Raw genomic sequence first — 22,106 nt, 5'->3', positions numbered from 1 at the left:
TCCTGGGCAGCAGGTGCAGACCCCCCAGACCCCCTGGCACTGTGCAGACCCCCTGGCACTTTGCAGACCCCCGGCACATTGCAGACCCCCTGGCACATTGCAGACCCCCTGGCACGGTGCAGACCCCCTGGCACATTGCAGACCCCCTGGCACGGTGCAGACCCCCGGCACATTGCAGACCCCCTGGCACTTTGCAGACCCCCTGGCACATTGCAGACCCCCGGCACGGTGCAGACCCCCGGCACTGTGCAGACCCCCTGGCACATTGCAGACCCCCGGCACTGTGCAGACCCCCGGCTGTTGGCTGGCTGGGCTGATGCAGCGGCGGCTGGCGGCACTAGGACCCTGTGGCTCCCGGCTGGCGGTGCAGGCTCTGGCACAAGTCGCAGCTTCTCCCCCCTGTTTGTCGCCCGCGTCTCCATCTCTCCGGTGCCGCAGCAATGTGGATCTTGCGCTCGGCTTGCCCCATCGCTCTGGGGAGCAGGTGCGTCTCCTGGAGGAGCCTTTGGGTGGGAGTGAGGGATGGCAGTGGGGAGGGGCGGCTGCACATAGGACGTGCCTTCTCCTCGCCCGTGCAGCAGGCTGTGTGTGCCCATCATCATCATCATCATCATCATCCATGTGTGTGCATGCCAGGGCCGGCCAGCATGGTCCTCATCCTGCACCACATACTTACTGCCCTTCTCCATTTCTTTAGACGGGGGCAGCAGGCTTTCCTGAAGGCAGAAGACTCCCCCCCGGCTCCTGGAGGAGGATGCCCCGAAGCCCTGCAGGTAAGAAGCTGGCACTGACACTTGTGGCATGATGTGGGGGCACCTGGCATTGTGTCCTGTAGTTACCCGGGGGGGGGGCACTTACTATCTGCCACACATAATGGACTTTGCTGTGGGATGTTTATCTGACTCTGGCAAAGTGTCAATGCAGTTGGCTGCTCGCATTTGGGTAGCGGGTCCCAGATTTAAAGGAGCACCCCTCCTTGTACTTGTACCCCTAGCCTCATACCCAGGTGAGAGTTGGCATCAGGTGGCACCTGGACTTTGCTGTGAGACGTTTGCCTTGATCGAGCCATCTGGGGGGTCAGTCTGTTGAGGTTTCGGCTCACTGTCAGTTGCAATTGGCTGGTAGGATTTGGGTGGAGGGCGCCCACTTACAGCAGACTCTGTGCCCCCCTGAGAACTTGGGCAGCAGGTGGCAGATAAAGTGACAGGTGCAGCACATGGAGAGCCGGGGATTCCTGCACAGTCCGCCGGGCACCCTGAGAGGGCTGGGATTGGGGGGGGGGGGGGGGGTTACAGAGGTGTCAGCTCTCACCTGGTCCCAGGCAGGAGGTTGGGGGTTGTAGTCTTGTGGCAGGATCTGGGCACTGGGATGACAAGTTATAAGGCAGAGTATATTTTTTATCTTTTGTGCTTGGCACCTAGTTGGGCACTTGTGGATTCGACACATGGTTTAAGGTAGGCAGATATGGCGATGGCTGTGAGATTTGGATAAAAGCCGTCAGGACCCCGGCACTGATACAACAGGTGGTAGGGGGCAGAATTCGGCTTTTTCTTGCCTTTTTTGATGACTAGTGAACTCTATCCATGCAGAGCGGGCACCTGTGTGGGCACATGGCTGAGATTAGGCAAAAGGGGCAGAATGTGGTCAAGAGAAGGCGCCTGGTCTGTAGATGGCACTGACGGCTTGGCTGTTTATAACTGGTGTGAATAGTAACAAAGTCACTTTATTATTGTTATATGTGATACATTGTATCCAGTGCGTGTGACACTACAACCCCCAGCATGTCCTGAGCGCCGTCATCACACAATGAGGGATATACTGGAGATTGTGTCATCTATTTATTACATGGATCGAAATGTAAGAAAATGTCCTAGAAATATTAGAAGTGATGTCATCGGGACCGCAGGAGCAGAGAGATGTGACAGTGATGTAGAGCGGAACGCTGGAGGTTACATGTATAATACCGGGTCATGGAGAGGTGAGCGGAGACAGTATAATAGGTATATACACTAATACAATACAGTATACAGGGAGAGACAAAAGTGGGGGATATGACCTGCAGTCCTATGTAACAGCACAGATAACACAGTGATAACTCTATGAGTACAGGTAATGTAGTAGATGTCACCGGCAGTCCTATGTAACACCACAGATAACACAGTGATAACTCTCTATATACAGGTAATGTAGTAGATGTCACCGGCAGTCCTATGTAACACCACAGATAACACAGTGATAACTCTCTATATACAGGTAATGTAGTAGATGTCACCGGCAGTCCTATGTAACACCACAGATAACACAGTGATAACTCTCTATATACAGGTAATGTAGTAATGTCACTGGCAGTCCTATGTAACACCACAGATAACACAGTGATAACTCTCTATATACAGGTAATGTAGTAGATGTCACCGGCAGTCCTATGTAATACCACAGATAACACAGTGATAACTCTCTATATACAGGTAATGTAGTAGATGTCACCGGCAGTCCTATGTAACACTACAGATAACACAGTGATAACTCTCTGAGTACAGGTAATGTAGTAGATGTCACCGGCAGTCCTATGTAACACCACAGATAACACAGTGATAACTCTCTGAGTACAGGTAATGTAGTAGATGTCACCGGCAGTCCTATGTAACACCACAGATAACACAGTGATAGCTCTCTATATACAGGTAATGTAGTAGATGTCACCGGCAGTCCTATGTAACACCACAGATAACACAGTGATAACTCTCTGAGTACAGGTAATGTAGTAGATGTCACCGGCAGTCCTATGTAACACTACAGATAACACAGTGATAACTCTCTGAGTACAGGTAATGTAGTAGATGTCACCGGCAGTCCTATGTAACACCACAGATAACACAGTGATAACTCTCTATATACAGGTAATGTAGTAGATGTCACCGGCAGTCCTATGTAACACCACAGATAACACATTGATAACTCTCTATATACAGGTAATGTAGTAGATGTCACCGGCAGTCCTATGTAACACCACAGATAACACAGTGATAACTCTCTGAGTACAGGTAATGTAGTAGATGTCACCGGCAGTCCTATGTAACACCACAGATAACACAGTGATAACTCTCTATATACAGGTAATGTAGTAGATGTCACCGGCAGTCCTATGTAACACCACAGATAACACAATGATAACTCTCTATATACAGGTAATGTAGTAGATGTCACCGGCAGTCCTATGTAACACCACAGATAACACAGTGATAACTCTCTGAGTACAGGTAATGTAGTAGATGTCACCGGCAGTCCTATGTAACACCACAGATAACACAGTGATATCTCTCTATATACAGGTAATGTAGTAGATGTCACCGGCAGTCCTATGTAACACCACAGATAATACAGTGATAACTCTCTATATACAGGTAATGTAGTAGATGTCACCGGCAGTCCTATGTAACACCACAGATAACACAGTGATAACTCTCTATATACAGGTTATGTAGTAGATGTCACCGGCAGTCCTATGTAACACCACAGATAACACAGTGATAACTCTCTATATACAGGTAATGTAGTAGATGTCACCGGCAGTCCTATGTAACACCACAGATAACACAGTGATAACTCTCTATATACAGGTAATGTAGTAGATGTCACCGACAGTCCTATGTAACACCACAGATAACACACAGTGATAACTCCCTGAGTACAGGTAATGTAGTAGATGTCACCGGCAGTCCTATGTAAGACCACAGATAACACAGTGATAACTCTCTGAGTACAGGTAATGTAGTAGATGTCACCGGCAGTCCTATGTAACACCACAGATAACACAGTGATAACTCTCTGAGTACAGGTAATGTAGTAGATGTCACCGGCAGTCCTATGTAACACCACAGATAACACAGTGATAACTCTCTATATACAGGTAATGTAGTAGATGTCACCGGCAGTCCTATGTAACACCACAGATAACACAGTGATAACTCTCTGAGTACAGGTAATGTAGTAGATGTCACCGGCAGTCCTATGTAACAGCACAGATAACACAGTGATAACTCTCTGAGTACAGGTAATGTAGTAGATGTCACCGGCAGTCCTATGTAACACCAGATATAACACACAGGACAGACTCCTTTGTGCGCACCTGTATCTGTTGGGGGGGGGTGTCCTGACTTTCGGCCGTCCCCGCAGTGGGGTAGGGTGTAGTGTAACATTACAGTCGGCCTCTCACATCAGGAATACTCCATGAACCTCTAGATGACGCTTACTGGTTATACTGGGACTGACCTCATCCTGACGGACAATACATTTATAGACATTGTTATGTGTGTGTGTGGGGGGGGGGGATATCCCAAATTCCTAGTTCCCTTGTTGGTCCTGGGACTGTCCCTTTAAGACATCCCATGTGACCGCGCTGTCCGTAAATATCTCTCTCTATTATAATTCTGTTCATGTCTATCTGTTTCTTGGAGAGCTGAGTGAGCTAAATGTATCGCTGCCGATCTAGGCTGAGCTGCCATTCAGGAGTCTGGATAAGCTGGGTAGCAGAGAACTGTAATAGGTCTTTAGAGCACATTTTACAGGAGGAGGATGGGCAGACTTGTGTTTACTCCCTGGTGGCGGGGCCCCTGGTGCTTGCTGGGGGCCCTGCAGGGCTTATTACTGACTAGCCGGCGCTTGTGTTGTTTTTCGGCTCCCCGGAGAGTGACATTTCCATGCAGCAGTTGGCAGCCGTTCTGTGGGCAGCGTGACAGTGACAGGCGCTGGACGTTCATTCACAGCCCTGGATTTGGAATCCCTCGCAGCCTCCATAACAAACACTGCGAGCCAAAAGTAACTCTTAATACGCCGAGGCTCCAGACACTGCTGTGACTAAGTTATAAGACACCAAAAATATCTGAATCATCTCTGCCAGAACCAGAGACTGCATGAAAATCAGCGTGACACCTCAGGGGAGGAGCTAAAGAGAGAGGACGGAGCCTCAGTGGGGAGAGGAACCCCAGAGAAAGGAGGGAAGAGCCACAGAGACAGGAGGGGAGGAGCCTCAGAGAGGGCGGCGGGGAAGAGTCAAAGAGACAGAAGGGGAGGAGCCACAGAGACAGGAGGGGAGGAACCTAAGAGAGGGAGCGGGGGAAGAGTCATAAAGACAGAAGGGGAGAAGCCTCAAAGAGGGCGGCGGGGAAGAGCCTCAGAGAGGGTGGCGGGGAAGAGCCACAGAGACAGGAGGGGAGGAGCCTCAGAGAGGGAGGGGGGGAAGAGTCACAGAGACAGAAGGGGAGGAGCCACAGAGACAGGAGGGGAGGAACCTAAGAGAGGGAGCGGGGGAAGAGTCATAAAGACAGAAGGGGAGAAGCCTCAAAGAGGGCGGCGGGGAAGAGCCTCAGAGAGGGTGGCGGGGAAGAGCCACAGAGACAGGAGGGGAGGAACCTCAGAGAGGGAGGGGGGAAGAGTCACAGAGACAGGAGGGGAGGAGCCTCAGAGAGGGAGGGGAGGAACCTAAGAGAGGGAGCGGGGGAAGAGTCATAAAGACAGAAGGGGAGGAGCCTCAAAGAGGGCGGCGGGGAAGAGCCTCAGAGAGGGTGGCGGGGAAGAGCCACAGAGACAGGAGGGGAAGAGCCTCAGAGAGGGAGGGGGGAAGAGCCACAGAGACAGGAGGGGAAGAGCCTCAGAGAGGGAGGGGGGAAGAGCCACAGAGACAGGAGGGGAGGAGCCTCAGAGAGGGAGGGGGGAAGAGTCACAGAGACAGGAGGGGAGGAGCCTCAAAGAGGGCGGCGGGGAAGAGCCTCAGAGAGGGTGGCGGGGAAGAGCCACAGAGACAGGAGGGGAAGAGCCTCAGAGAGGGAGGGGGGAAGAGCCACAGAGACAGGGGGGGAAGAGTCACAGAGACAGGAGGGGAGGAGCCTCAGAGAGGGAGGGGGGGAAGAGTCACAGAGACAGAAGGGGAGGAGCCACAGAGACAGGAGGGGAGTATTACATGCCCACCAGTATCCCCCCCACACAGTATTGTGTAAATAAAACATAGATGGAAAACAAGCACAAGCAGTTCATATTTAGAAGATGGCAGTCCAGTGTCTGAGTGCTATAAGGCTCATCTCTCTCTGCATATGCGCAGCAGCCCCAGCTGTATGGACATCTGTATGGAGAGCAGAGCAAGCTGTGCTACCACACTGCCTCAGCTCAGCTACATCGGGCAATTTCGATCACAGGGATTGTCTTCTCTGAGTGTCCTGGCAGTGTCTGTGTTAGAGACAGGTGAATGGCTGCTGGTGAAATTTGAGACAGCTTGCCCCCACCCCCCATTATAGTCAGAAGACCACATGCCCCCATGTTACACACACAAACTGCTAGCGCACCTTAGCTCTGCTACATCTGCAAGTTTTTGTGAGAGTGTCTGAGCAGCTTCTGTGTTAGACACGGCTGAACGGATGTTGCTGAAATGTCCAACAGTTCTCCCTTCTCCTCCCTCCGAGGCAGAACAACAGATTCCCCGTCCTACTTACTGAAACTCTACGGCCGATAGTCTGCTCTTGGCCACACACAGCCTGCATGTTCTGTACTCTCCTGATCTTGTATGAGACTCCATTTTCTTCAGCTTTCAGACTGCCTGGCTCCCTCCTGTTTAGCTCCGCCCCCAAATTTGCATTTTCTCCGCCCACCACATAGCGTGATCCTATGAAAAGCCTGTGATGACGTCATCAAAGGTCCTCAAACAGAGTGTGTGTCTAAATTCGTGCTTAACAGTCATGTAATGATGTCATTTATCGGGATAAAAAGTAGCCTATGTTCTAATCGGGGTTCCTATCTATCTATGTGCCAAATTTCAGTGAAATCTGTTCAGCCGTTTTTGCGTGATTGAGTAACAAACATCCAAACTTAGGATAGGATAGGATAGAATAGGATAGGATAGGATAAGATAGGAGGATAGGAAGGATACAAACACTTAGTTCAGGAACCTATATGTGTGTAAGTAATGTTATCCCATAATAACAATGTAGCCATGGCTAACCTGGGGCGGGCCCTCTGCTGGGTGTAGGTGCAGTGCCTGGACGCACCAGGGGTATATAATGCTATATACACTTGTATCACCTCTCTCCCTGGATGTGACACTGGGTCACTCTCTCTGGCTTCTATGCTACTATTGTTATTATGTCTGCGCTTCTTTGTTTCTGCCCCCTGATGGGGCAGTTCTGTTGACGTTGATGGTTGGATCGGCTGGTACTTGTGCTCACCTGGATGGTGCACGGTGCTCGTGCCAGGTCTAGTTTGTATGGCCATCTCATTCACTGTTTTCTTTTCCCGCCATTGGGTCATTTCCGTGTCCAATGACATAAATTTTTCTGGATAGAGAAACGTTGCGGACAGGACAGGAGCACAAGGGGCAAAACACTGTCACCACCAGCTGATAGAAGTGACAGAGAGATGTCTGCTGTTAGTATTGTGTTATTATTGCATTTTTTTGTAACTTTTAAGCAACCTGATACAAACCCACCGAGTGTATGATCCATGGAGTCCGCTGTGGAGTGATCCCGCGGTGCAGTAATGAGCAGCACTCCACGAGTTTGTCATTGAGAACTCCTCACTGCACATCACACAACGCGGTGGAACAGCAGAGCCCAACAGGAAAATCCAATTACTCTCAGCCGCAATGTTTGTCTCAAGTAATTTTGGGAAGTCTCCGGCTTGTGGCGCATGTGATAATATCATCCGTATACATGTGTGAGGGAAGGGCGGGGGAATGGCCCCAGAGGATAATACTGCCCCCATACACAATATTACATAATGTGTGACCAACAGGGTAAAGCCTGGACAAGACAGAAATGTACAGCAGGTAACAGAAGATCAACCCCCAAAACAGCACATAGGGGGCAGTATTATAGTAGTTATATTCTTGTACATAGGAGTAGTATTGTAGTAGTTATATTCTTGTACATAGGGGGCAGTATTATAGTAGTTATATTCTTGTACATAGGAGGCAGTATTATAGTAGTTATATTCTTGTACATAGGAGTAGTATTATAGTAGTTATATTCTTGTACATAGGAGTAGTATTATAGTAGTTACATTCTTGTACATAGGAGGTAGTATTATAGTAGTTATATTCTTGTACATAGGAGCAGTATTATAGTAGTTATATTCTTGTACATAGGGGCAGTATTATAGTAGTTATATTCTTGTACATAGGGGGCAGTATTATAGTAGTTATATTCTTGTACATAGGAGCAGTATTATAGTAGTTATATTCTTGTACATAGGGGCAGTATTATAGTAGTTATATTCTTGTACATAGGAGTAGTATTATAGTAGTTATATTCTTGTACATAGGAGCAGTATTATAGTAGTTATATTCTTGTACATAGGAGGTAGTATTATAGTAGTTATATTCTTGTACATAGGAGTAGTATTATAGTAGGTATATTCTTGTACATAGGAGTAGTATTATAGTAGTTATATTCTTGTACATAGGAGTAGTATTATAGTAGTTATATTCTTGTACATAGGAGGTAGTATTATAGTAGTTATATTCTTGTACATAGGAGGTAGTATTATAGTAGTTATATTCTTGTACATAGGAGTAGTATTATAGTAGTTATATTCTTGTACATAGGAGTAGTATTATAGTAGTTATATTCTTGTACATAGGAGCAGTGTTATAGTAGTTATATTCTTATACATAGGAGCAGTATTATAGTAGTTATATTCTTGTATATAGGAGTAGTATTATAGTAGTTATATTCTTGTACATAGGAGTAGTATTATAGTAGTTATATTCTTGTACATAGGAGTAGTATTATAGTAGTTATATTCTTGTACATTGGAGTAGTATTATAGTAGTTATATTCTTGTACATAGGAGTAGTATTATAGTAGTTATATTCTTGTACATAGGAGCAGTATTATAGTAGTTATATTCTTGTACATAGGAGTAGTATTATAGTAGTTATATTCTTGTACATTGGAGTAGTATTATAGTAGTTATATTCTTGTACATAGGAGCAGTATTATAGTAGTTATATTCTTGTACATAGGAGGTAGTATTATAGTAGTTATATTCTTGTACATAGGAGTAGTATTATAGTAGTTATATTCTTGTACATAGGAGTAGTATTATAGTAGTTATATTCTTGTACATAGGAGCAGTATTATAGTAGTTATATTCTTGTACATAGGAGGTAGTATTATAGTAGTTATATTCTTGTACATAGGAGTAGTATTATAGTAGGTATATTCTTGTACATAGGAGTAGTATTATAGTAGTTATATTCTTGTACATAGGAGTAGTATTATAGTAGTTATATTCTTGTACATAGGAGCAGTATTATAGTAGTTATATTCTTATACATAGGAGCAGTATTATAGTAGTTATATTCTTGTATATAGGAGTAGTATTATAGTAGTTATATTCTTGTACATAGGAGCAGTATTATAGTAGTTATATTCTTGTACATAGGAGTAGTATTATAGTAGTTATATTCTTGTACATAGGAGTAGTATTATAGTAGTTATATTCTTGTACATAGGAGCAGTATTATAGTAGTTATATTCTTGTACATAGGAGTAGTATTATAGTAGGTATATTCTTGTACATAGGAGTAGTATTATAGTAGTTATATTCTTGTACATAGGAGTAGTATTATAGTAGTTATATTCTTGTACATAGGAGGTAGTATTATAGTAGTTATATTCTTGTACATAGGAGTAGTATTATAGTAGTTATATTCTTGTACATAGGGGCAGTATTATAGTAGTTATATTCTTGTACATAGGAGTAGTATTATAGTAGTTATATTCTTGTACATAGGAGTAGTATTATAGCAGTTATATTCTTGTACATAGGAGTAGTATTATAGTAGTTACATTCTTGTACATAGGAGGTAGTATTATAGCAGTTATATTCTTGTACATAGGAGCAGTATTATAGTAGTTATATTCTTGTACATAGGAGGTAGTATTATAGTAGTTATATTCTTGTACATAGGAGTAGTATTATAGTAGGTATATTCTTGTACATAGGAGTAGTATTATAGTAGTTATATTCTTGTACATAGGAGTAGTATTATAGTAGTTATATTCTTGTACATAGGAGGTAGTATTATAGTAGTTATATTCTTGTACATAGGAGGTAGTATTATAGTAGTTATATTCTTGTACATAGGAGTAGTATTATAGTAGTTATATTCTTGTACATAGGAGTAATATTATAGTAGTTATATTCTTGTAGATAGGGGGCAGTATTATAGTAGTTATATTCTTGTACATAGGAGTAGTATTATAGTAGTTATATTCTTGTAGATAGGAGGTAGTATTATAGTAGTTATATTCTTGTACATAGGAGTAGTATTATAGTAGTTATATTCTTGTACATAGGAGGTAGTATTATAGTAGTTATATTCTTGTACATAGGAGGTAGTATTATAGTAGTTATATTCTTGTACATAGGAGTAGTATTATAGTAGTTATATTCTTGTACATAGGAGTAGTATTATAGTAGTTATATTCTTGTATATAGGGGGCAGTATTACAGTAGTTATATTCTTGTATATAGGGTGCAGTATTATAGTAGTTATATTCTTGTACATAGGAGCAGTATTATAGTAGTTATATTCTTATACATAGGAGCAGTATTATAGTAGTTATATTCTTGTATATAGGAGTAGTATTATAGTAGTTATATTCTTGTACATAGGAGTAGTATTATAGTAGTTATATTCTTGTATATAGGAGTAGTATTATAGTAGTTATATTCTTGTACATAGGAGCAGTATTATAGTAGTTATATTCTTGTACATAGGAGCAGTATTATAGTAGTTATATTCTTATACATAGGAGCAGTATTATAGTAGTTATATTCTTGTATATAGGAGTAGTATTATAGTAGTTATATTCTTGTACATAGGAGCAGTATTATAGTAGTTATATTCTTGTACATAGGAGTAGTATTATAGTAGTTATATTCTTGTACATAGGAGCAGTATTATAGTAGTTATATTCTTGTACATAGGAGGTAGTATTATAGTAGTTATATTCTTGTACATAGGAGTAGTATTATAGTAGTTATATTCTTGTACATAGGAGTAGTATTATAGTAGGTATATTCTTGTACATAGGAGTAGTATTATAGTAGTTATATTCTTGTACATAGGAGTAGTATTATAGTAGTTATATTCTTGTACATAGGAGGTAGTATTATAGTAGTTATATTCTTGTACATAGGAGGTAGTATTATAGTAGTTATATTCTTGTACATAGGAGGTAGTATTATAGTAGTTATATTCTTGTACATAGGAGGTAGTATTATAGTAGTTATATTCTTGTACATAGGAGTAGTATTATAGTAGTTATATTCTTGTACATAGGAGGTAGTATTATAGTAGTTATATTCTTGTACATAGGAGGTAGTATTATAGTAGTTATATTCTTGTACATAGGAGTAGTATTATAGTAGTTATATTCTTGTACATAGGAGTAGTATTATAGTAGTTATATTCTTGTACATAGGAGGTAGTATTATAGTAGTTATATTCTTGTACATAGGAGTAGTATTATAGTAGGTATATTCTTGTACATAGGAGCAGTATTATTGTAGTTATATTCTTGTACATAGCAGCAGTATTATAGTAGTTATATTCTTGTACATAGGAGTAGTATTATAGCAGTTATATTCTTGTACATAGGAGCAGTATTATAGTAGTTATATTCTTGTACATAGGAGTAGTATTATAGTAGTTATATTCTTGTACATAGGAGTAGTATTATAGTAGTTATATTCTTGTATATAGGAGTAGTATTATAGTAGTTATATTCTTGTACATAGGAGCAGTATTATAGTAGTTATATTCTTGTATATAGGAGGTAGTATTATAGTAGTTATATTCTTGTACATAGGAGGTAGTATTATAGTAGTTATATTCTTGTACATAGGAGGTAGTATTATAGTAGTTATATTCTTGTACATAGGAGGCAGTATTATAGTAGTATTATATGTACTGTCTATTACATTGTATTTTTGTTTTCACTTCAAGTTTATCCATATTAATAAGTAAATCTTGTGTGTGTGTGTGAACTGTGTCCAGGTTAGAGGGATCATTACCATTTATTGTAAATAATGCAAATTGGGGTTCAGCCTAATTGGTTAAGTGCTCATTAGGTAAGTGACTTGTCCTGCGGTCTCTGGGGCTCTGGTATTGTGAGGCTCCTCCTCTGTCACCCCCTATTGACTGTCCCTGATAATAGTCATTGATTAGTTGTCAGCCCCAGAGGGTTTTGAGCTCTCGGCTAATGGTCAGTGTAAGTGATTGACCGTCAGGGATCTTATTGATTATCGCTTCCTCCTGTAGAACCTGTAGCAGCAGAGCTATGTGGTCATGGGAAATAATACCGCACAGTCAGGTGATGGACAGGAGGAGCAGGTGGTCAATTACCATGAGTGCCCATACTGGAGTAAATGGTCAACATCTGGATAAGAAAGCCCCCTCCCCCCACCACTATAACCACAATGTGCGTACTCAGTGGTATATACCTTATACATGCATTTGTTGGACCATAGTTTTGCCTCTAGTCCCCGCCACCTCTGTCCAATCTTGATGTCTCGCTTTCTCACCTTTCTCATGCTGTCTGCTTGCAGATATTGGATCCCCCTTCAGACCTAATACTGGTAACTTATTTACATTGTAACAAACTATCAGCCCAGGAGAGAGGTTTGTGCTCGATTTATAGCCTGGATACAAATGTAACAAGTTACTTTACAGATTCACATTGACCAGGGAGCAGGAGAGCAATAATGGAGGATAACATTGCTGATGGTGGGAGACGGGAACGCTCAGTATCGCCCCCTTGAGTGTGTGGGTCAGAATTTAGGAAAGACTAAGTGAAACCCAGAGCCATAGTCAGGTGTTGTCTCTTCTTCACCATCCCCATCATTGATATGTTCCTCGAGGTGTGTGATAGAGCCTTAAGGCAGGAGTTTTCAATTTTGGGTCCCAGGTTGCAATCCCAGGACAAGGTGCCAGAAATCAGGTGCACTTGCAAAATAAGGATCATCCCTATTGGAGAATACAGAAATATCCAAAGCAACAGCAGATTAATATCAGTACCAGAGACCAAGCCAGGGTTGAGTCCGGGGGTTAACGGTAAATCCAAGTCAGCAAGGTATTGGATAACCAGGAGAGTAAACCAAACTCAGTAAGCAGAGAATGAGAAGACAACAAGTTCTGAGAACATAGAGCCAGAATACATCTGTAATCACAGGCAGCGGATACATCTCAGATACCCCGCCTCAGCTCAGTGCACTCTTATTGGCTCTATGTCTCTAAGCAGAACCAGCCAAAGTTTGACTAGTAGGCCTGGCAACCTTAAAGTGCCTGCTGTGCACAGTGTGTACTGAAGGGAATAATGGGTGCAGTATATATTTAGGTATAAACTGTAAGTCCTGGGGATAACTCAGTACCAGGAGATATTTGTTCTTGGGCTGCCTTATCTCCATACAGTGTTGTTATACAGAGCATGCCCACTATACTCTCCCACAGAAATAGTTTATAGCTATATAACAGCTATATACAGGATAAGTAATGTAATGTATGTACACAGTGACTGCACCAGCAGAATAGTGAGCGCAGCTCTGGAGTATAATACAGGATAAGTAATGTAATGTATGTACACAGTGACTGTACCAGCAGAATAGTGAGCGCGGCTCTGGAGTATAATACAGGATAAGTAATGTAATGTATGTACACAGTGACTGCACCAGCAGAATAGTGAGCGCAGCTCTGGAGTATAATACAGGATAAGTAATGTAATGTATGTACACAGTGACTGTACCAGCAGAATAGTGAGCGCAGCTCTGGAGTATAATACAGGATAAGTAATGTAATGTATGTACACAGTGACTGTACCAGCAGAATAGTGAGCGCAGCTCTGGAGTATAATACAGGATAAGTAATGTAATGTATGTACACAGTGACTGCACCAGCAGAATAGTGAGCGCAGCTCTGGAGTATAATACAGGATAAGTAATGTAATGTATGTACACAGTGACTGTACCAGCAGAATAGTGAGCGCAGCTCTGGAGTATAATACAGGATAAGTAATGTAATGTATGTACACAGTGACTGTACCAGCAGAATAGTGAGCGCAGCTCTGGAGTATAATACAGGATAAGTAATGTAATGTATGTACCCAGTGACTGCACCAGCAGAGTTGATATCTGCCCCCCCAGTTCTGTGCCCTCTATATATGACCCCCATCATACACAGTTTTCCATCCTGAGGCCCGCTCCCTAATGGTTTAGTCATTGGGCCTGTGCTGAGTGAATGGAGCCTTCGCTGCGGGGTATTGTTAAGTGCTGCGTTCCGTCTCGCGCTGGCCTTGATGCATAGATAAACGCTGCAATTAACTTCACTTTAAAGATTTGTCAATACCCAGCATGCTGAGAGGGGGAGGGGGCGATCAGGTGGCCGCAGGGCTTTGTAGGTGATGGGGGTGTCTGAGAGCGGCGGCTTTGCGGAATGTGAGATGTGGCGCCGCTTCTCTTCTGTAGTTAATCACTTTATTATTGATATTCTGAAAGGACGGAAGGAGCTCCACAGAGTAAACTTAATGGGGGCGTCTACCTTAGCACAAAGGGGTTAAAATAAAGGGGACTCCCTCCTACTCTGGATGCCCAATTTTCCCTGCAGTGTTGGCTGTGGGACCCTCTGGGATTAGCTGGATGGGATGGACACTCTCATTAAAGGATGTCTCTGGGGTCCGAGGTCAGGCAGACTGGATATAGCACACAGTGAACCCCCAGACCCCTCTAGCACTAGGATACAGGGAACCCCAGACCCCTCTAATACTAGAACATATTGATGCTGTAGACACCTCCAGCAATAGGATATAGTGGACCCCCGACCCCTCCAGCATCAGGACACAGGGAACCCCCAGACCCCTCCAGCTCTATGACACTACCACCAGACTGATGCACTAGTCCTGATGCAGGTGGGCACTAGCACTACTTTGGTGCCCTAGTATTGGGCCAGTGGCCCCCTCCCTGGATGATCTCATGTCCACTGACCACGCCCCCTGTATTGCCCCCTGCCTGCCGGAATGCTGGAACTCTCCAAGGTTCCAAATAAAGTAACAGATTTGCTACAATGTAATAACACAGGATTTACAGAGTGACAACCGGCCAGTTCACACCTCTGCAGGGGCCCGCACCATTAACCCCATACCGACTGCAGACTAAAGGGGATTTCAGGATATCAAAGCTTTATTTCACCAGCTTGCTGACAGCTCTGCTGTGCTGCATTGTAAGAGATGTAGTGTTTGGCACTGTACGGCTCTAATGGCAAAAACACATTCCCCTCAATCTATTACACAGCTGAGCTAGGGGAACAGTCGTAGTGTAAGTCATACCTGTGGAGGATGCAGCTCTGGGTGTGAGTAGAGTATGAAACTGCAGAATTGTGAGCGCAGCTCTGGGTGTGAGTAGAGTATGAGACATGATAAAACTGCAGAATTATGAGCGCAGCTCTGGATAGGACTGTGTACGATAAAACAAAAGGATTGTGAATACAGCCCTGGAGGTATCTATAATACAAGCTGTGATGAAAGAGCAGAATTATGATTCCAGCTCTGGGCGTGTGGTGCCATACCACAGCAGTGTGAACAGAGCCCTAGTCACATCATGGATTATCGTCCTGTAGTAGATAATGGGATCCCCCCCATTGTCATTACTCCCCTCCCCCGCCTATAAAGAGCACTCACCTGTATTTCCAGCACCTTCTTCGCCTCTTTAATCGTCTTTACGGCCGCCCATAATATTGGCTTAAAACCCTTTTTATGGCCACTTTGTTGGGTTTCTGTTACTTTGTGTCGCTTCGCTCTGCAGGTTCCAGCACTTTGTCTATACGGTTATTACTATGTACACACATTAGTGGGCGCCCTCGTGTCCTCTGCCATTATAGCTTGGTAGATGCATCTTTGGGCAAATATAATAACCCCCCCCCCCCCCCCGGCCATATGTTACTGCCCCCCCCTCCCCTATGGTAGTGGTCATCAGGAGCTAATAGGTTGCTCTTAAAGGGGGAAGCTCTATGACCCCCCATTGTATTACCTGGTGACGCCCCCTACTGGCTGGATTATCATATCATGCAGGATAACAGACCCTGACAATTACTTGCGCTGTGATATTTCTGGTGCAGCAGCTGAAACGTTCACTTGATATTGTGGATCCCGAGTTGTGGGAGAATCGGATCAGTGACTGAGCGTCCGGGCACCATGCCAACACTCGAGGGCCTGGCAGCTAACAGGGCTCGCCGGCCCCCCTCTGCCCCATAGATTATTGTCAGATTTTGACGCTTACCCAGACGCTATGGGCTGTAGACTCAGGCCGTATTCACACACAACCATGCAGATTTCTTCTTAAAGGGATATTTCAGGACCCTATGAAGATATATAGGAATCTTTAGGCGCCGCTGCCCCCATGGTCCAGTGTGACCTCATCTATCTCTATGATAACCATGCTTTACACTGCAGGACACATTCAGAGAACCGGAATACAATGTACAGGATCCTGCTCAGTAGCGCCCCCTAGTCCATACTATCTATTAGAGACTGGCATAATAATCTGTATAATTATGTATCGCCCATTATATTGTATTGAATATGTCTGATTTTGTGCAGTGCCCTGTAGTTCCCCTAATGACCTGCAGATGGCGATGTTATAATCATGGTGAGCTAACTGTATACAACCTGGGAAACAGCGACACCTACTGGTGAAAAAAATAAAAAAGTATCACAAGAATCTGTATCCTGTATATGGGGCTGTGGCCCGGCAGAGAGTGGCAGAGTCATGTGACCTGTCGGGGGAACCTTCTACTCTATGATTTCTTATTATTGTGTTATATGGCACCCCTCTAAATCCCTCCTCTGTGGCAGTGGAAGGGTTAAGGCTGCGCTTGTTTACTTGTCAGATACAAAGTACAGGAATGACGTTCTGTAAGTGACGCCGGTTCCTGGGAATTCTTCCTTCCATCCTCCAGACAATGTCAGGTCACCGGTGTCACATCCTGCGGCCACTGATCCCACACAGTGCAGGATTTACCTCCGGAGCAGCGTGCGACCACATAGGGGCTGACATAGGGGCCCACATAGGGGCTCAAATAGGGGCTCATATAGGGGCTCATATAGGGATCACATAGGGGCTCACATTGGGGCTCACATAGGGGTTCACATAGGGGTCCACATAGAGGCTCACATAGGGGCTCACATAGGGGCCCATATAGGGGCTCACATAGGGCTCACATAGGGGCCCATATAGGGGCTCACATAGGGCTCACATAGGGGCCCATATAGGGGCTCACATAGGGCTCACATAGGGGCTCACATAGAGGCTCACATAGAGGCCCATATAGGGGCTCATATAGGGGCTCACATAGGGCTCACATAGGGGCCCATATAGGGGCTCACATAGGGCTCACATAGGGCTCACATAGGGGCCCATATAGGGGCTCACATAGGGCTCACATAGGGGCCCATATAGGGGCTCACATAGGGCTCACATAGGGGCCCATATAGGGGCTCACATAGGGGCTCACATCATATAGGGGCTCACATAGAGGCTCACATAGAGTCCCACTGATCATGAGATTGTAATGCTAGATGGTTATGGGCCGGATATATGGTGATTGATATAGGATATGAGTATGATACATGACCAATACATAAAGTATACAAGATTGTTATATGATTGATACAAGACTGATACATGATGGTTAGAGATGAGCGAGTAGTATATGATGGAATACTCCCCTGCGCAGTTATCGGTGTAAACAAGCGCCAGGGAAGGTTTACTGCGTTTCCCGCGTGGTATTCGAGCGATTACACCAATAACTATGCGGGGGAGATATTCCATCATATACTACTCGCTCATCTCTAGTGATTGATAAATGATGGATGTGTGTTTGATACAAGGCTGATATGTGTCTGATATGTGACTGCTATGTGACTGCTATGTGACTGCTATGTGACTGATATGTGACTGCTATGTGACTGCTATGTGACTGATATGTGACTGATATGTGACTGATATGTGACTGCTATGTGACTGATATGTGACTGATATGTGACTGCTATGTGACTGATATGTGACTGCTATGTGACTGATATGTGACTGATATGTGACTGATATGTGACTGCTATGTGACTGATATGTGACTGCTATGTGACTGCTATGTGACTGATATGTGACTGCTATGTGACTGCTATGTGACTGATATGTGACTGATATGTGACTGCTATGTGACATACCTGATTGATAGGTGATTATACTTTATTGATACCTGATGGATCTGGACACTAGTGGATGGAGCGATGGAACATTTAAAGGGGAATGTCACGTAAAGTAGAATATTCTGCATTTTACATGTATCCGGATGTGAATCAGTGCAGTGTGACTGCGCCTGATGTATCACCGTGACCGGTGCAGGACCAGGGTTCTGTCTATGCTTAGTCCTCCCCTCCTCCGCCATCATCATTTCCAGCATTCCTGATTTCTGACAGCGAGTAGAAGCAATCCCTGAGCGCAGCGCCACCCATTGTACGATGGCTGTGCTTGGTATTGCAGCTCATCCCTCTTCACTTGAATGGGACTGAGCTCCAAGCAGGTCATGTGACCAATGGAAGTGACATGACTGGCCCGTGAAGCAAGCAGCCCTGACATGAATGGGTTACAGGAGTTTGGTTTTCCTTGCCGCAGTCACGTGACGTCGTTCGCCACGTTTATGAGAAGGTTCCAGAATGTGACACAGTTATTTGCAGGGATACAATGTATCAGTGTCCTCCCCCTCCCCCGGGATGCAGCTGGCGGGGTAGAGGGGGTCATTATCACGGCGCCCCCTATGAGTATCTGCGGATCAGGGAGCTAAAAATATGTCTGTGCATGGCCTAATCTGGGGAGGGGGCTGCACATCTGCGAGAGGACTCAGCCTGATTCACTGCACAATCTCATATGGAAAGTTCTGGATCAGGACAAGTCCCCGCACGTGACCTCACAGGAGACGCCGGCCGCAGGTGTGAACACATGTACAGAGCCAGGACAGTATGAGGCACGCAGCTCTGGAGGGGACTGGAGCATTAGGTGTGATGCAACTCAATAAAATCAAGGGGTAGGCAGCAGAATTGTGAATGCAGCTCTGGAGGGGACTGGAGCATTAAATATGATGCAACTCAATAAAACCAAGGGGTAGGCAGCAGAATTGTGAATGCAGCTCTGGAGGGGACTGGAGCATTAGGTATGATGCAACTCAATACAACCAAGGGGTAGGCAGCAGAATTGTGAATGCAGCTCTGGAGGGGACTGGAGCATTAGGTATGATGCAACTCAATACAACCAAGGGGTAGGCAGCAGAATTGTGAATGCAGCTCTGGAGGGGACTGGAGCATTAGGTATGATGCAACTCAATTAAACCAAGGGGTAGGCAGCAGAATTGTGAATGCAGCTCTGGTGGTGACTGCAGCATTAAACATGGTTCAATTGAAGTACTGAACTCAAGTACTCATATAACTGAAGGGGTAGGGAGCAGAATTGTGAATGCAGCTCTAGATGTGACTGAGGTATTAGGTATGGGACCCATCAGGTAAACAGCAGAATTGTAAATGCAGCTCTGGATGTAATTGGAGTGTTAGACATGTGCAACTCAAGTACTAATTAAACCATGGGGTAAGCAGCAGAATTGTGAATGCAGCTCTGGAGGGGACTGGAGAGTTGACAATAATGTAACTAAGGCTATAGTCACACTTTTGTTCAGTGACTTTTCGGGGATTCTGTCCCCCATTTTGCATTTTTCAGGTGGAAACCGGGTCTATGGGGTGCGGGGGATTCTGTGGGTCACCGCTTTACAAACAAATTGGGTTTCGATTTTTTCGGATCCTGAAGAATGGAAACCCCAACGCAGGAGTGAAATGCGTGTAGTCAAGAGTAGAATAGCGAATGTCACTATAAGATGTGATGCATTCCAGCAGAATTGCAGCTCTGGATGTGACTGGAGTTACACTCTGCTGGTACATGGGGGGGGGGGGGGGTGATGTCCGCTGGTGCAGCTTACTATATTGTAATTACAGTGATTGGGATTGGCGGGGGTCATTCGCCGCCCGGACGCTGACGGTAACATCCGCACAGGCTGAGCACATTACCATTCTGCTAAGTAAACGCGATGATTGTTATTATAACGACATGATGGACGCGGTGAGCGCCGCCACATTCATTACACCGCCGCTACCAGCGCGCCGTCACTACACCGTAATTACAGGCATTGCTTTCACTGATGAGAATGGAAGCAGGTCCGGATGTCGGGGCAGATCTGTGATTGGTCGGAGGCGCTGGTGATGGCGGCGTGGGCGGTGGGGTCATCGTGCCAATCGGGCTGACAAGTGCACAGGTGACATTTATACGACGGACGCAAAATCTCCCATAAATATCAGCCATTTGTTACATCTGTGTAATAAGGATGGCACCCAGCTTTACTAGAGCTCGGAATGGCAGTCAGTCTAGGTAGGCAGCGCAACATTACAGAGCATGGAGAAATCTGCACGAGCACACTGGTAACATATATACATATATAATGGCGCCTTCTATCCCCACATGTATAACAGACCCCTTATGCCCCCGCACGTATAGATACCCCCCATACAGTACATTCTCCCAATTTAATAGTCCCTTATGCCCCCATACAGGACAGTGCCCCTATATAATGATCCCGGACACCCCCATACAGGACAGTGCCCCCATATAATGATCCCGGACACCCCCATACAGGACAGTGCCCCCATATAATGATCCCGGACACCCCCATACAGGACAGTGCCCCCATATAATGATCCCTGACGCCCCCATACAGGACAGTGCCGCCATATAATGATCCCAGACACCCCCATACAGGACAGTGCCCCCATATAATGATCCCTTATGCCCCCATACAGTACATTCTCCCAATTTAATAGTCCCTTATGCCCCCATACAGGACAGTGCCCCTATATAATGATCCCGGACACCCCCATACAGGACAGTGCCCCCATATAATGATCCCAGACACCCCCATACAGGACAGTGCCCCCATATAATGATCCCTGACGCCTCCATACAGGACAGTGCCGCCATATAATGATCCCGGACACCCCCATACAGGACTGTACCCCCATATAATGATCCCTTATGCCCCCATACAGGACAGTGCCCCCATATAATGTTCCCGGATACCCCCATACAGGACAGTGCCCCCATATAATGATCCCTTATGCCCCCATACAGGACAGTGCCGCCATATAATGATCCCAGACACCCCCATACAGGACTGTACCCCCATATAATGATCCCGGACACCCCCATACAGGACAGTGCCCCCATATAATGATCCCAGACACCCCCATACAGGACTGTACCCCCATATAATGATCCCTTATGCCCCCATACAGGACAGTGCCCCCATATAACGATCCCAGACACCCCCATACAGGACTGTACCCCCATATAATGATCCCTGACGCCCCCATACAGGACAGTGCCCCCATATAATGATCCCAGACACCCCCATACAGGACTGTACCCCCATATAATGATCCCTTATGCCCCATACAGGACTGTACCCCCATATAATGATCCCAGACACCCCCATACAGGACTGTACCCCCATATAATGATCCTGGATACCCCCATACAGGACTGTACCCCCATATAATGATCCCTTATGCCCCCATACAGGACAGTGCCCCCATATAATGTTCCCGGATACCCCCATACAGGACAGTGCCCCCATATAACGATCCCAGACACCCCCATACAGGACAGTGCTGCCATATAATGATCCCGGACACCCCCTTACAGGACTGTACCCCCATATAATGATCCCGGACACCCCCATACAGGACAGTGCCCCCATATAATGATCCCAGACACCCCCATACAGGACTGTACCCCCATATAATGATCCCTTATGCCCCCATACAGGACAGTGCCCCCATATAATGTTCCCGGATACCCCCATACAGGACAGTGCCCCCATATAACGATCCCAGACACCCCCATACAGGACTGTACCCCCATATAATGATCCCTGACGCCCCCATACAGGACAGTGCCCCCATATAATG

At 45.1% G+C, this 22,106-nt stretch overlaps 1 protein-coding gene across 3 annotated transcripts in view; it reads left to right on the top strand.

The window, feature by feature from the left end:
- Positions 1 to 22,106, top strand: part of PDE2A (phosphodiesterase 2A) — a 429,321-nt gene that overhangs the window by 162,176 nt on the left and 245,039 nt on the right. For 2 of the 3 annotated variants that reach the window (XM_075266333.1, XM_075266335.1), the window contains exon 2: positions 698 to 773. In XM_075266333.1, coding sequence (XP_075122434.1) covers positions 698 to 773 — 76 coding nt within the window. Of the gene's footprint in view, positions 1 to 398; positions 485 to 697; positions 774 to 22,106 lie in introns of those variants that run through there. The other variant, XM_075266334.1, reaches the window with a different exon arrangement.

Source organism: Leptodactylus fuscus, chromosome 2 (assembly GCF_031893055.1).
Source record: "Leptodactylus fuscus isolate aLepFus1 chromosome 2, aLepFus1.hap2, whole genome shotgun sequence".
Lineage (NCBI taxonomy): Eukaryota > Metazoa > Chordata > Amphibia > Anura > Leptodactylidae > Leptodactylus > Leptodactylus fuscus.
This window is presented reverse-complemented; position numbering and strand designations above follow the sequence as displayed.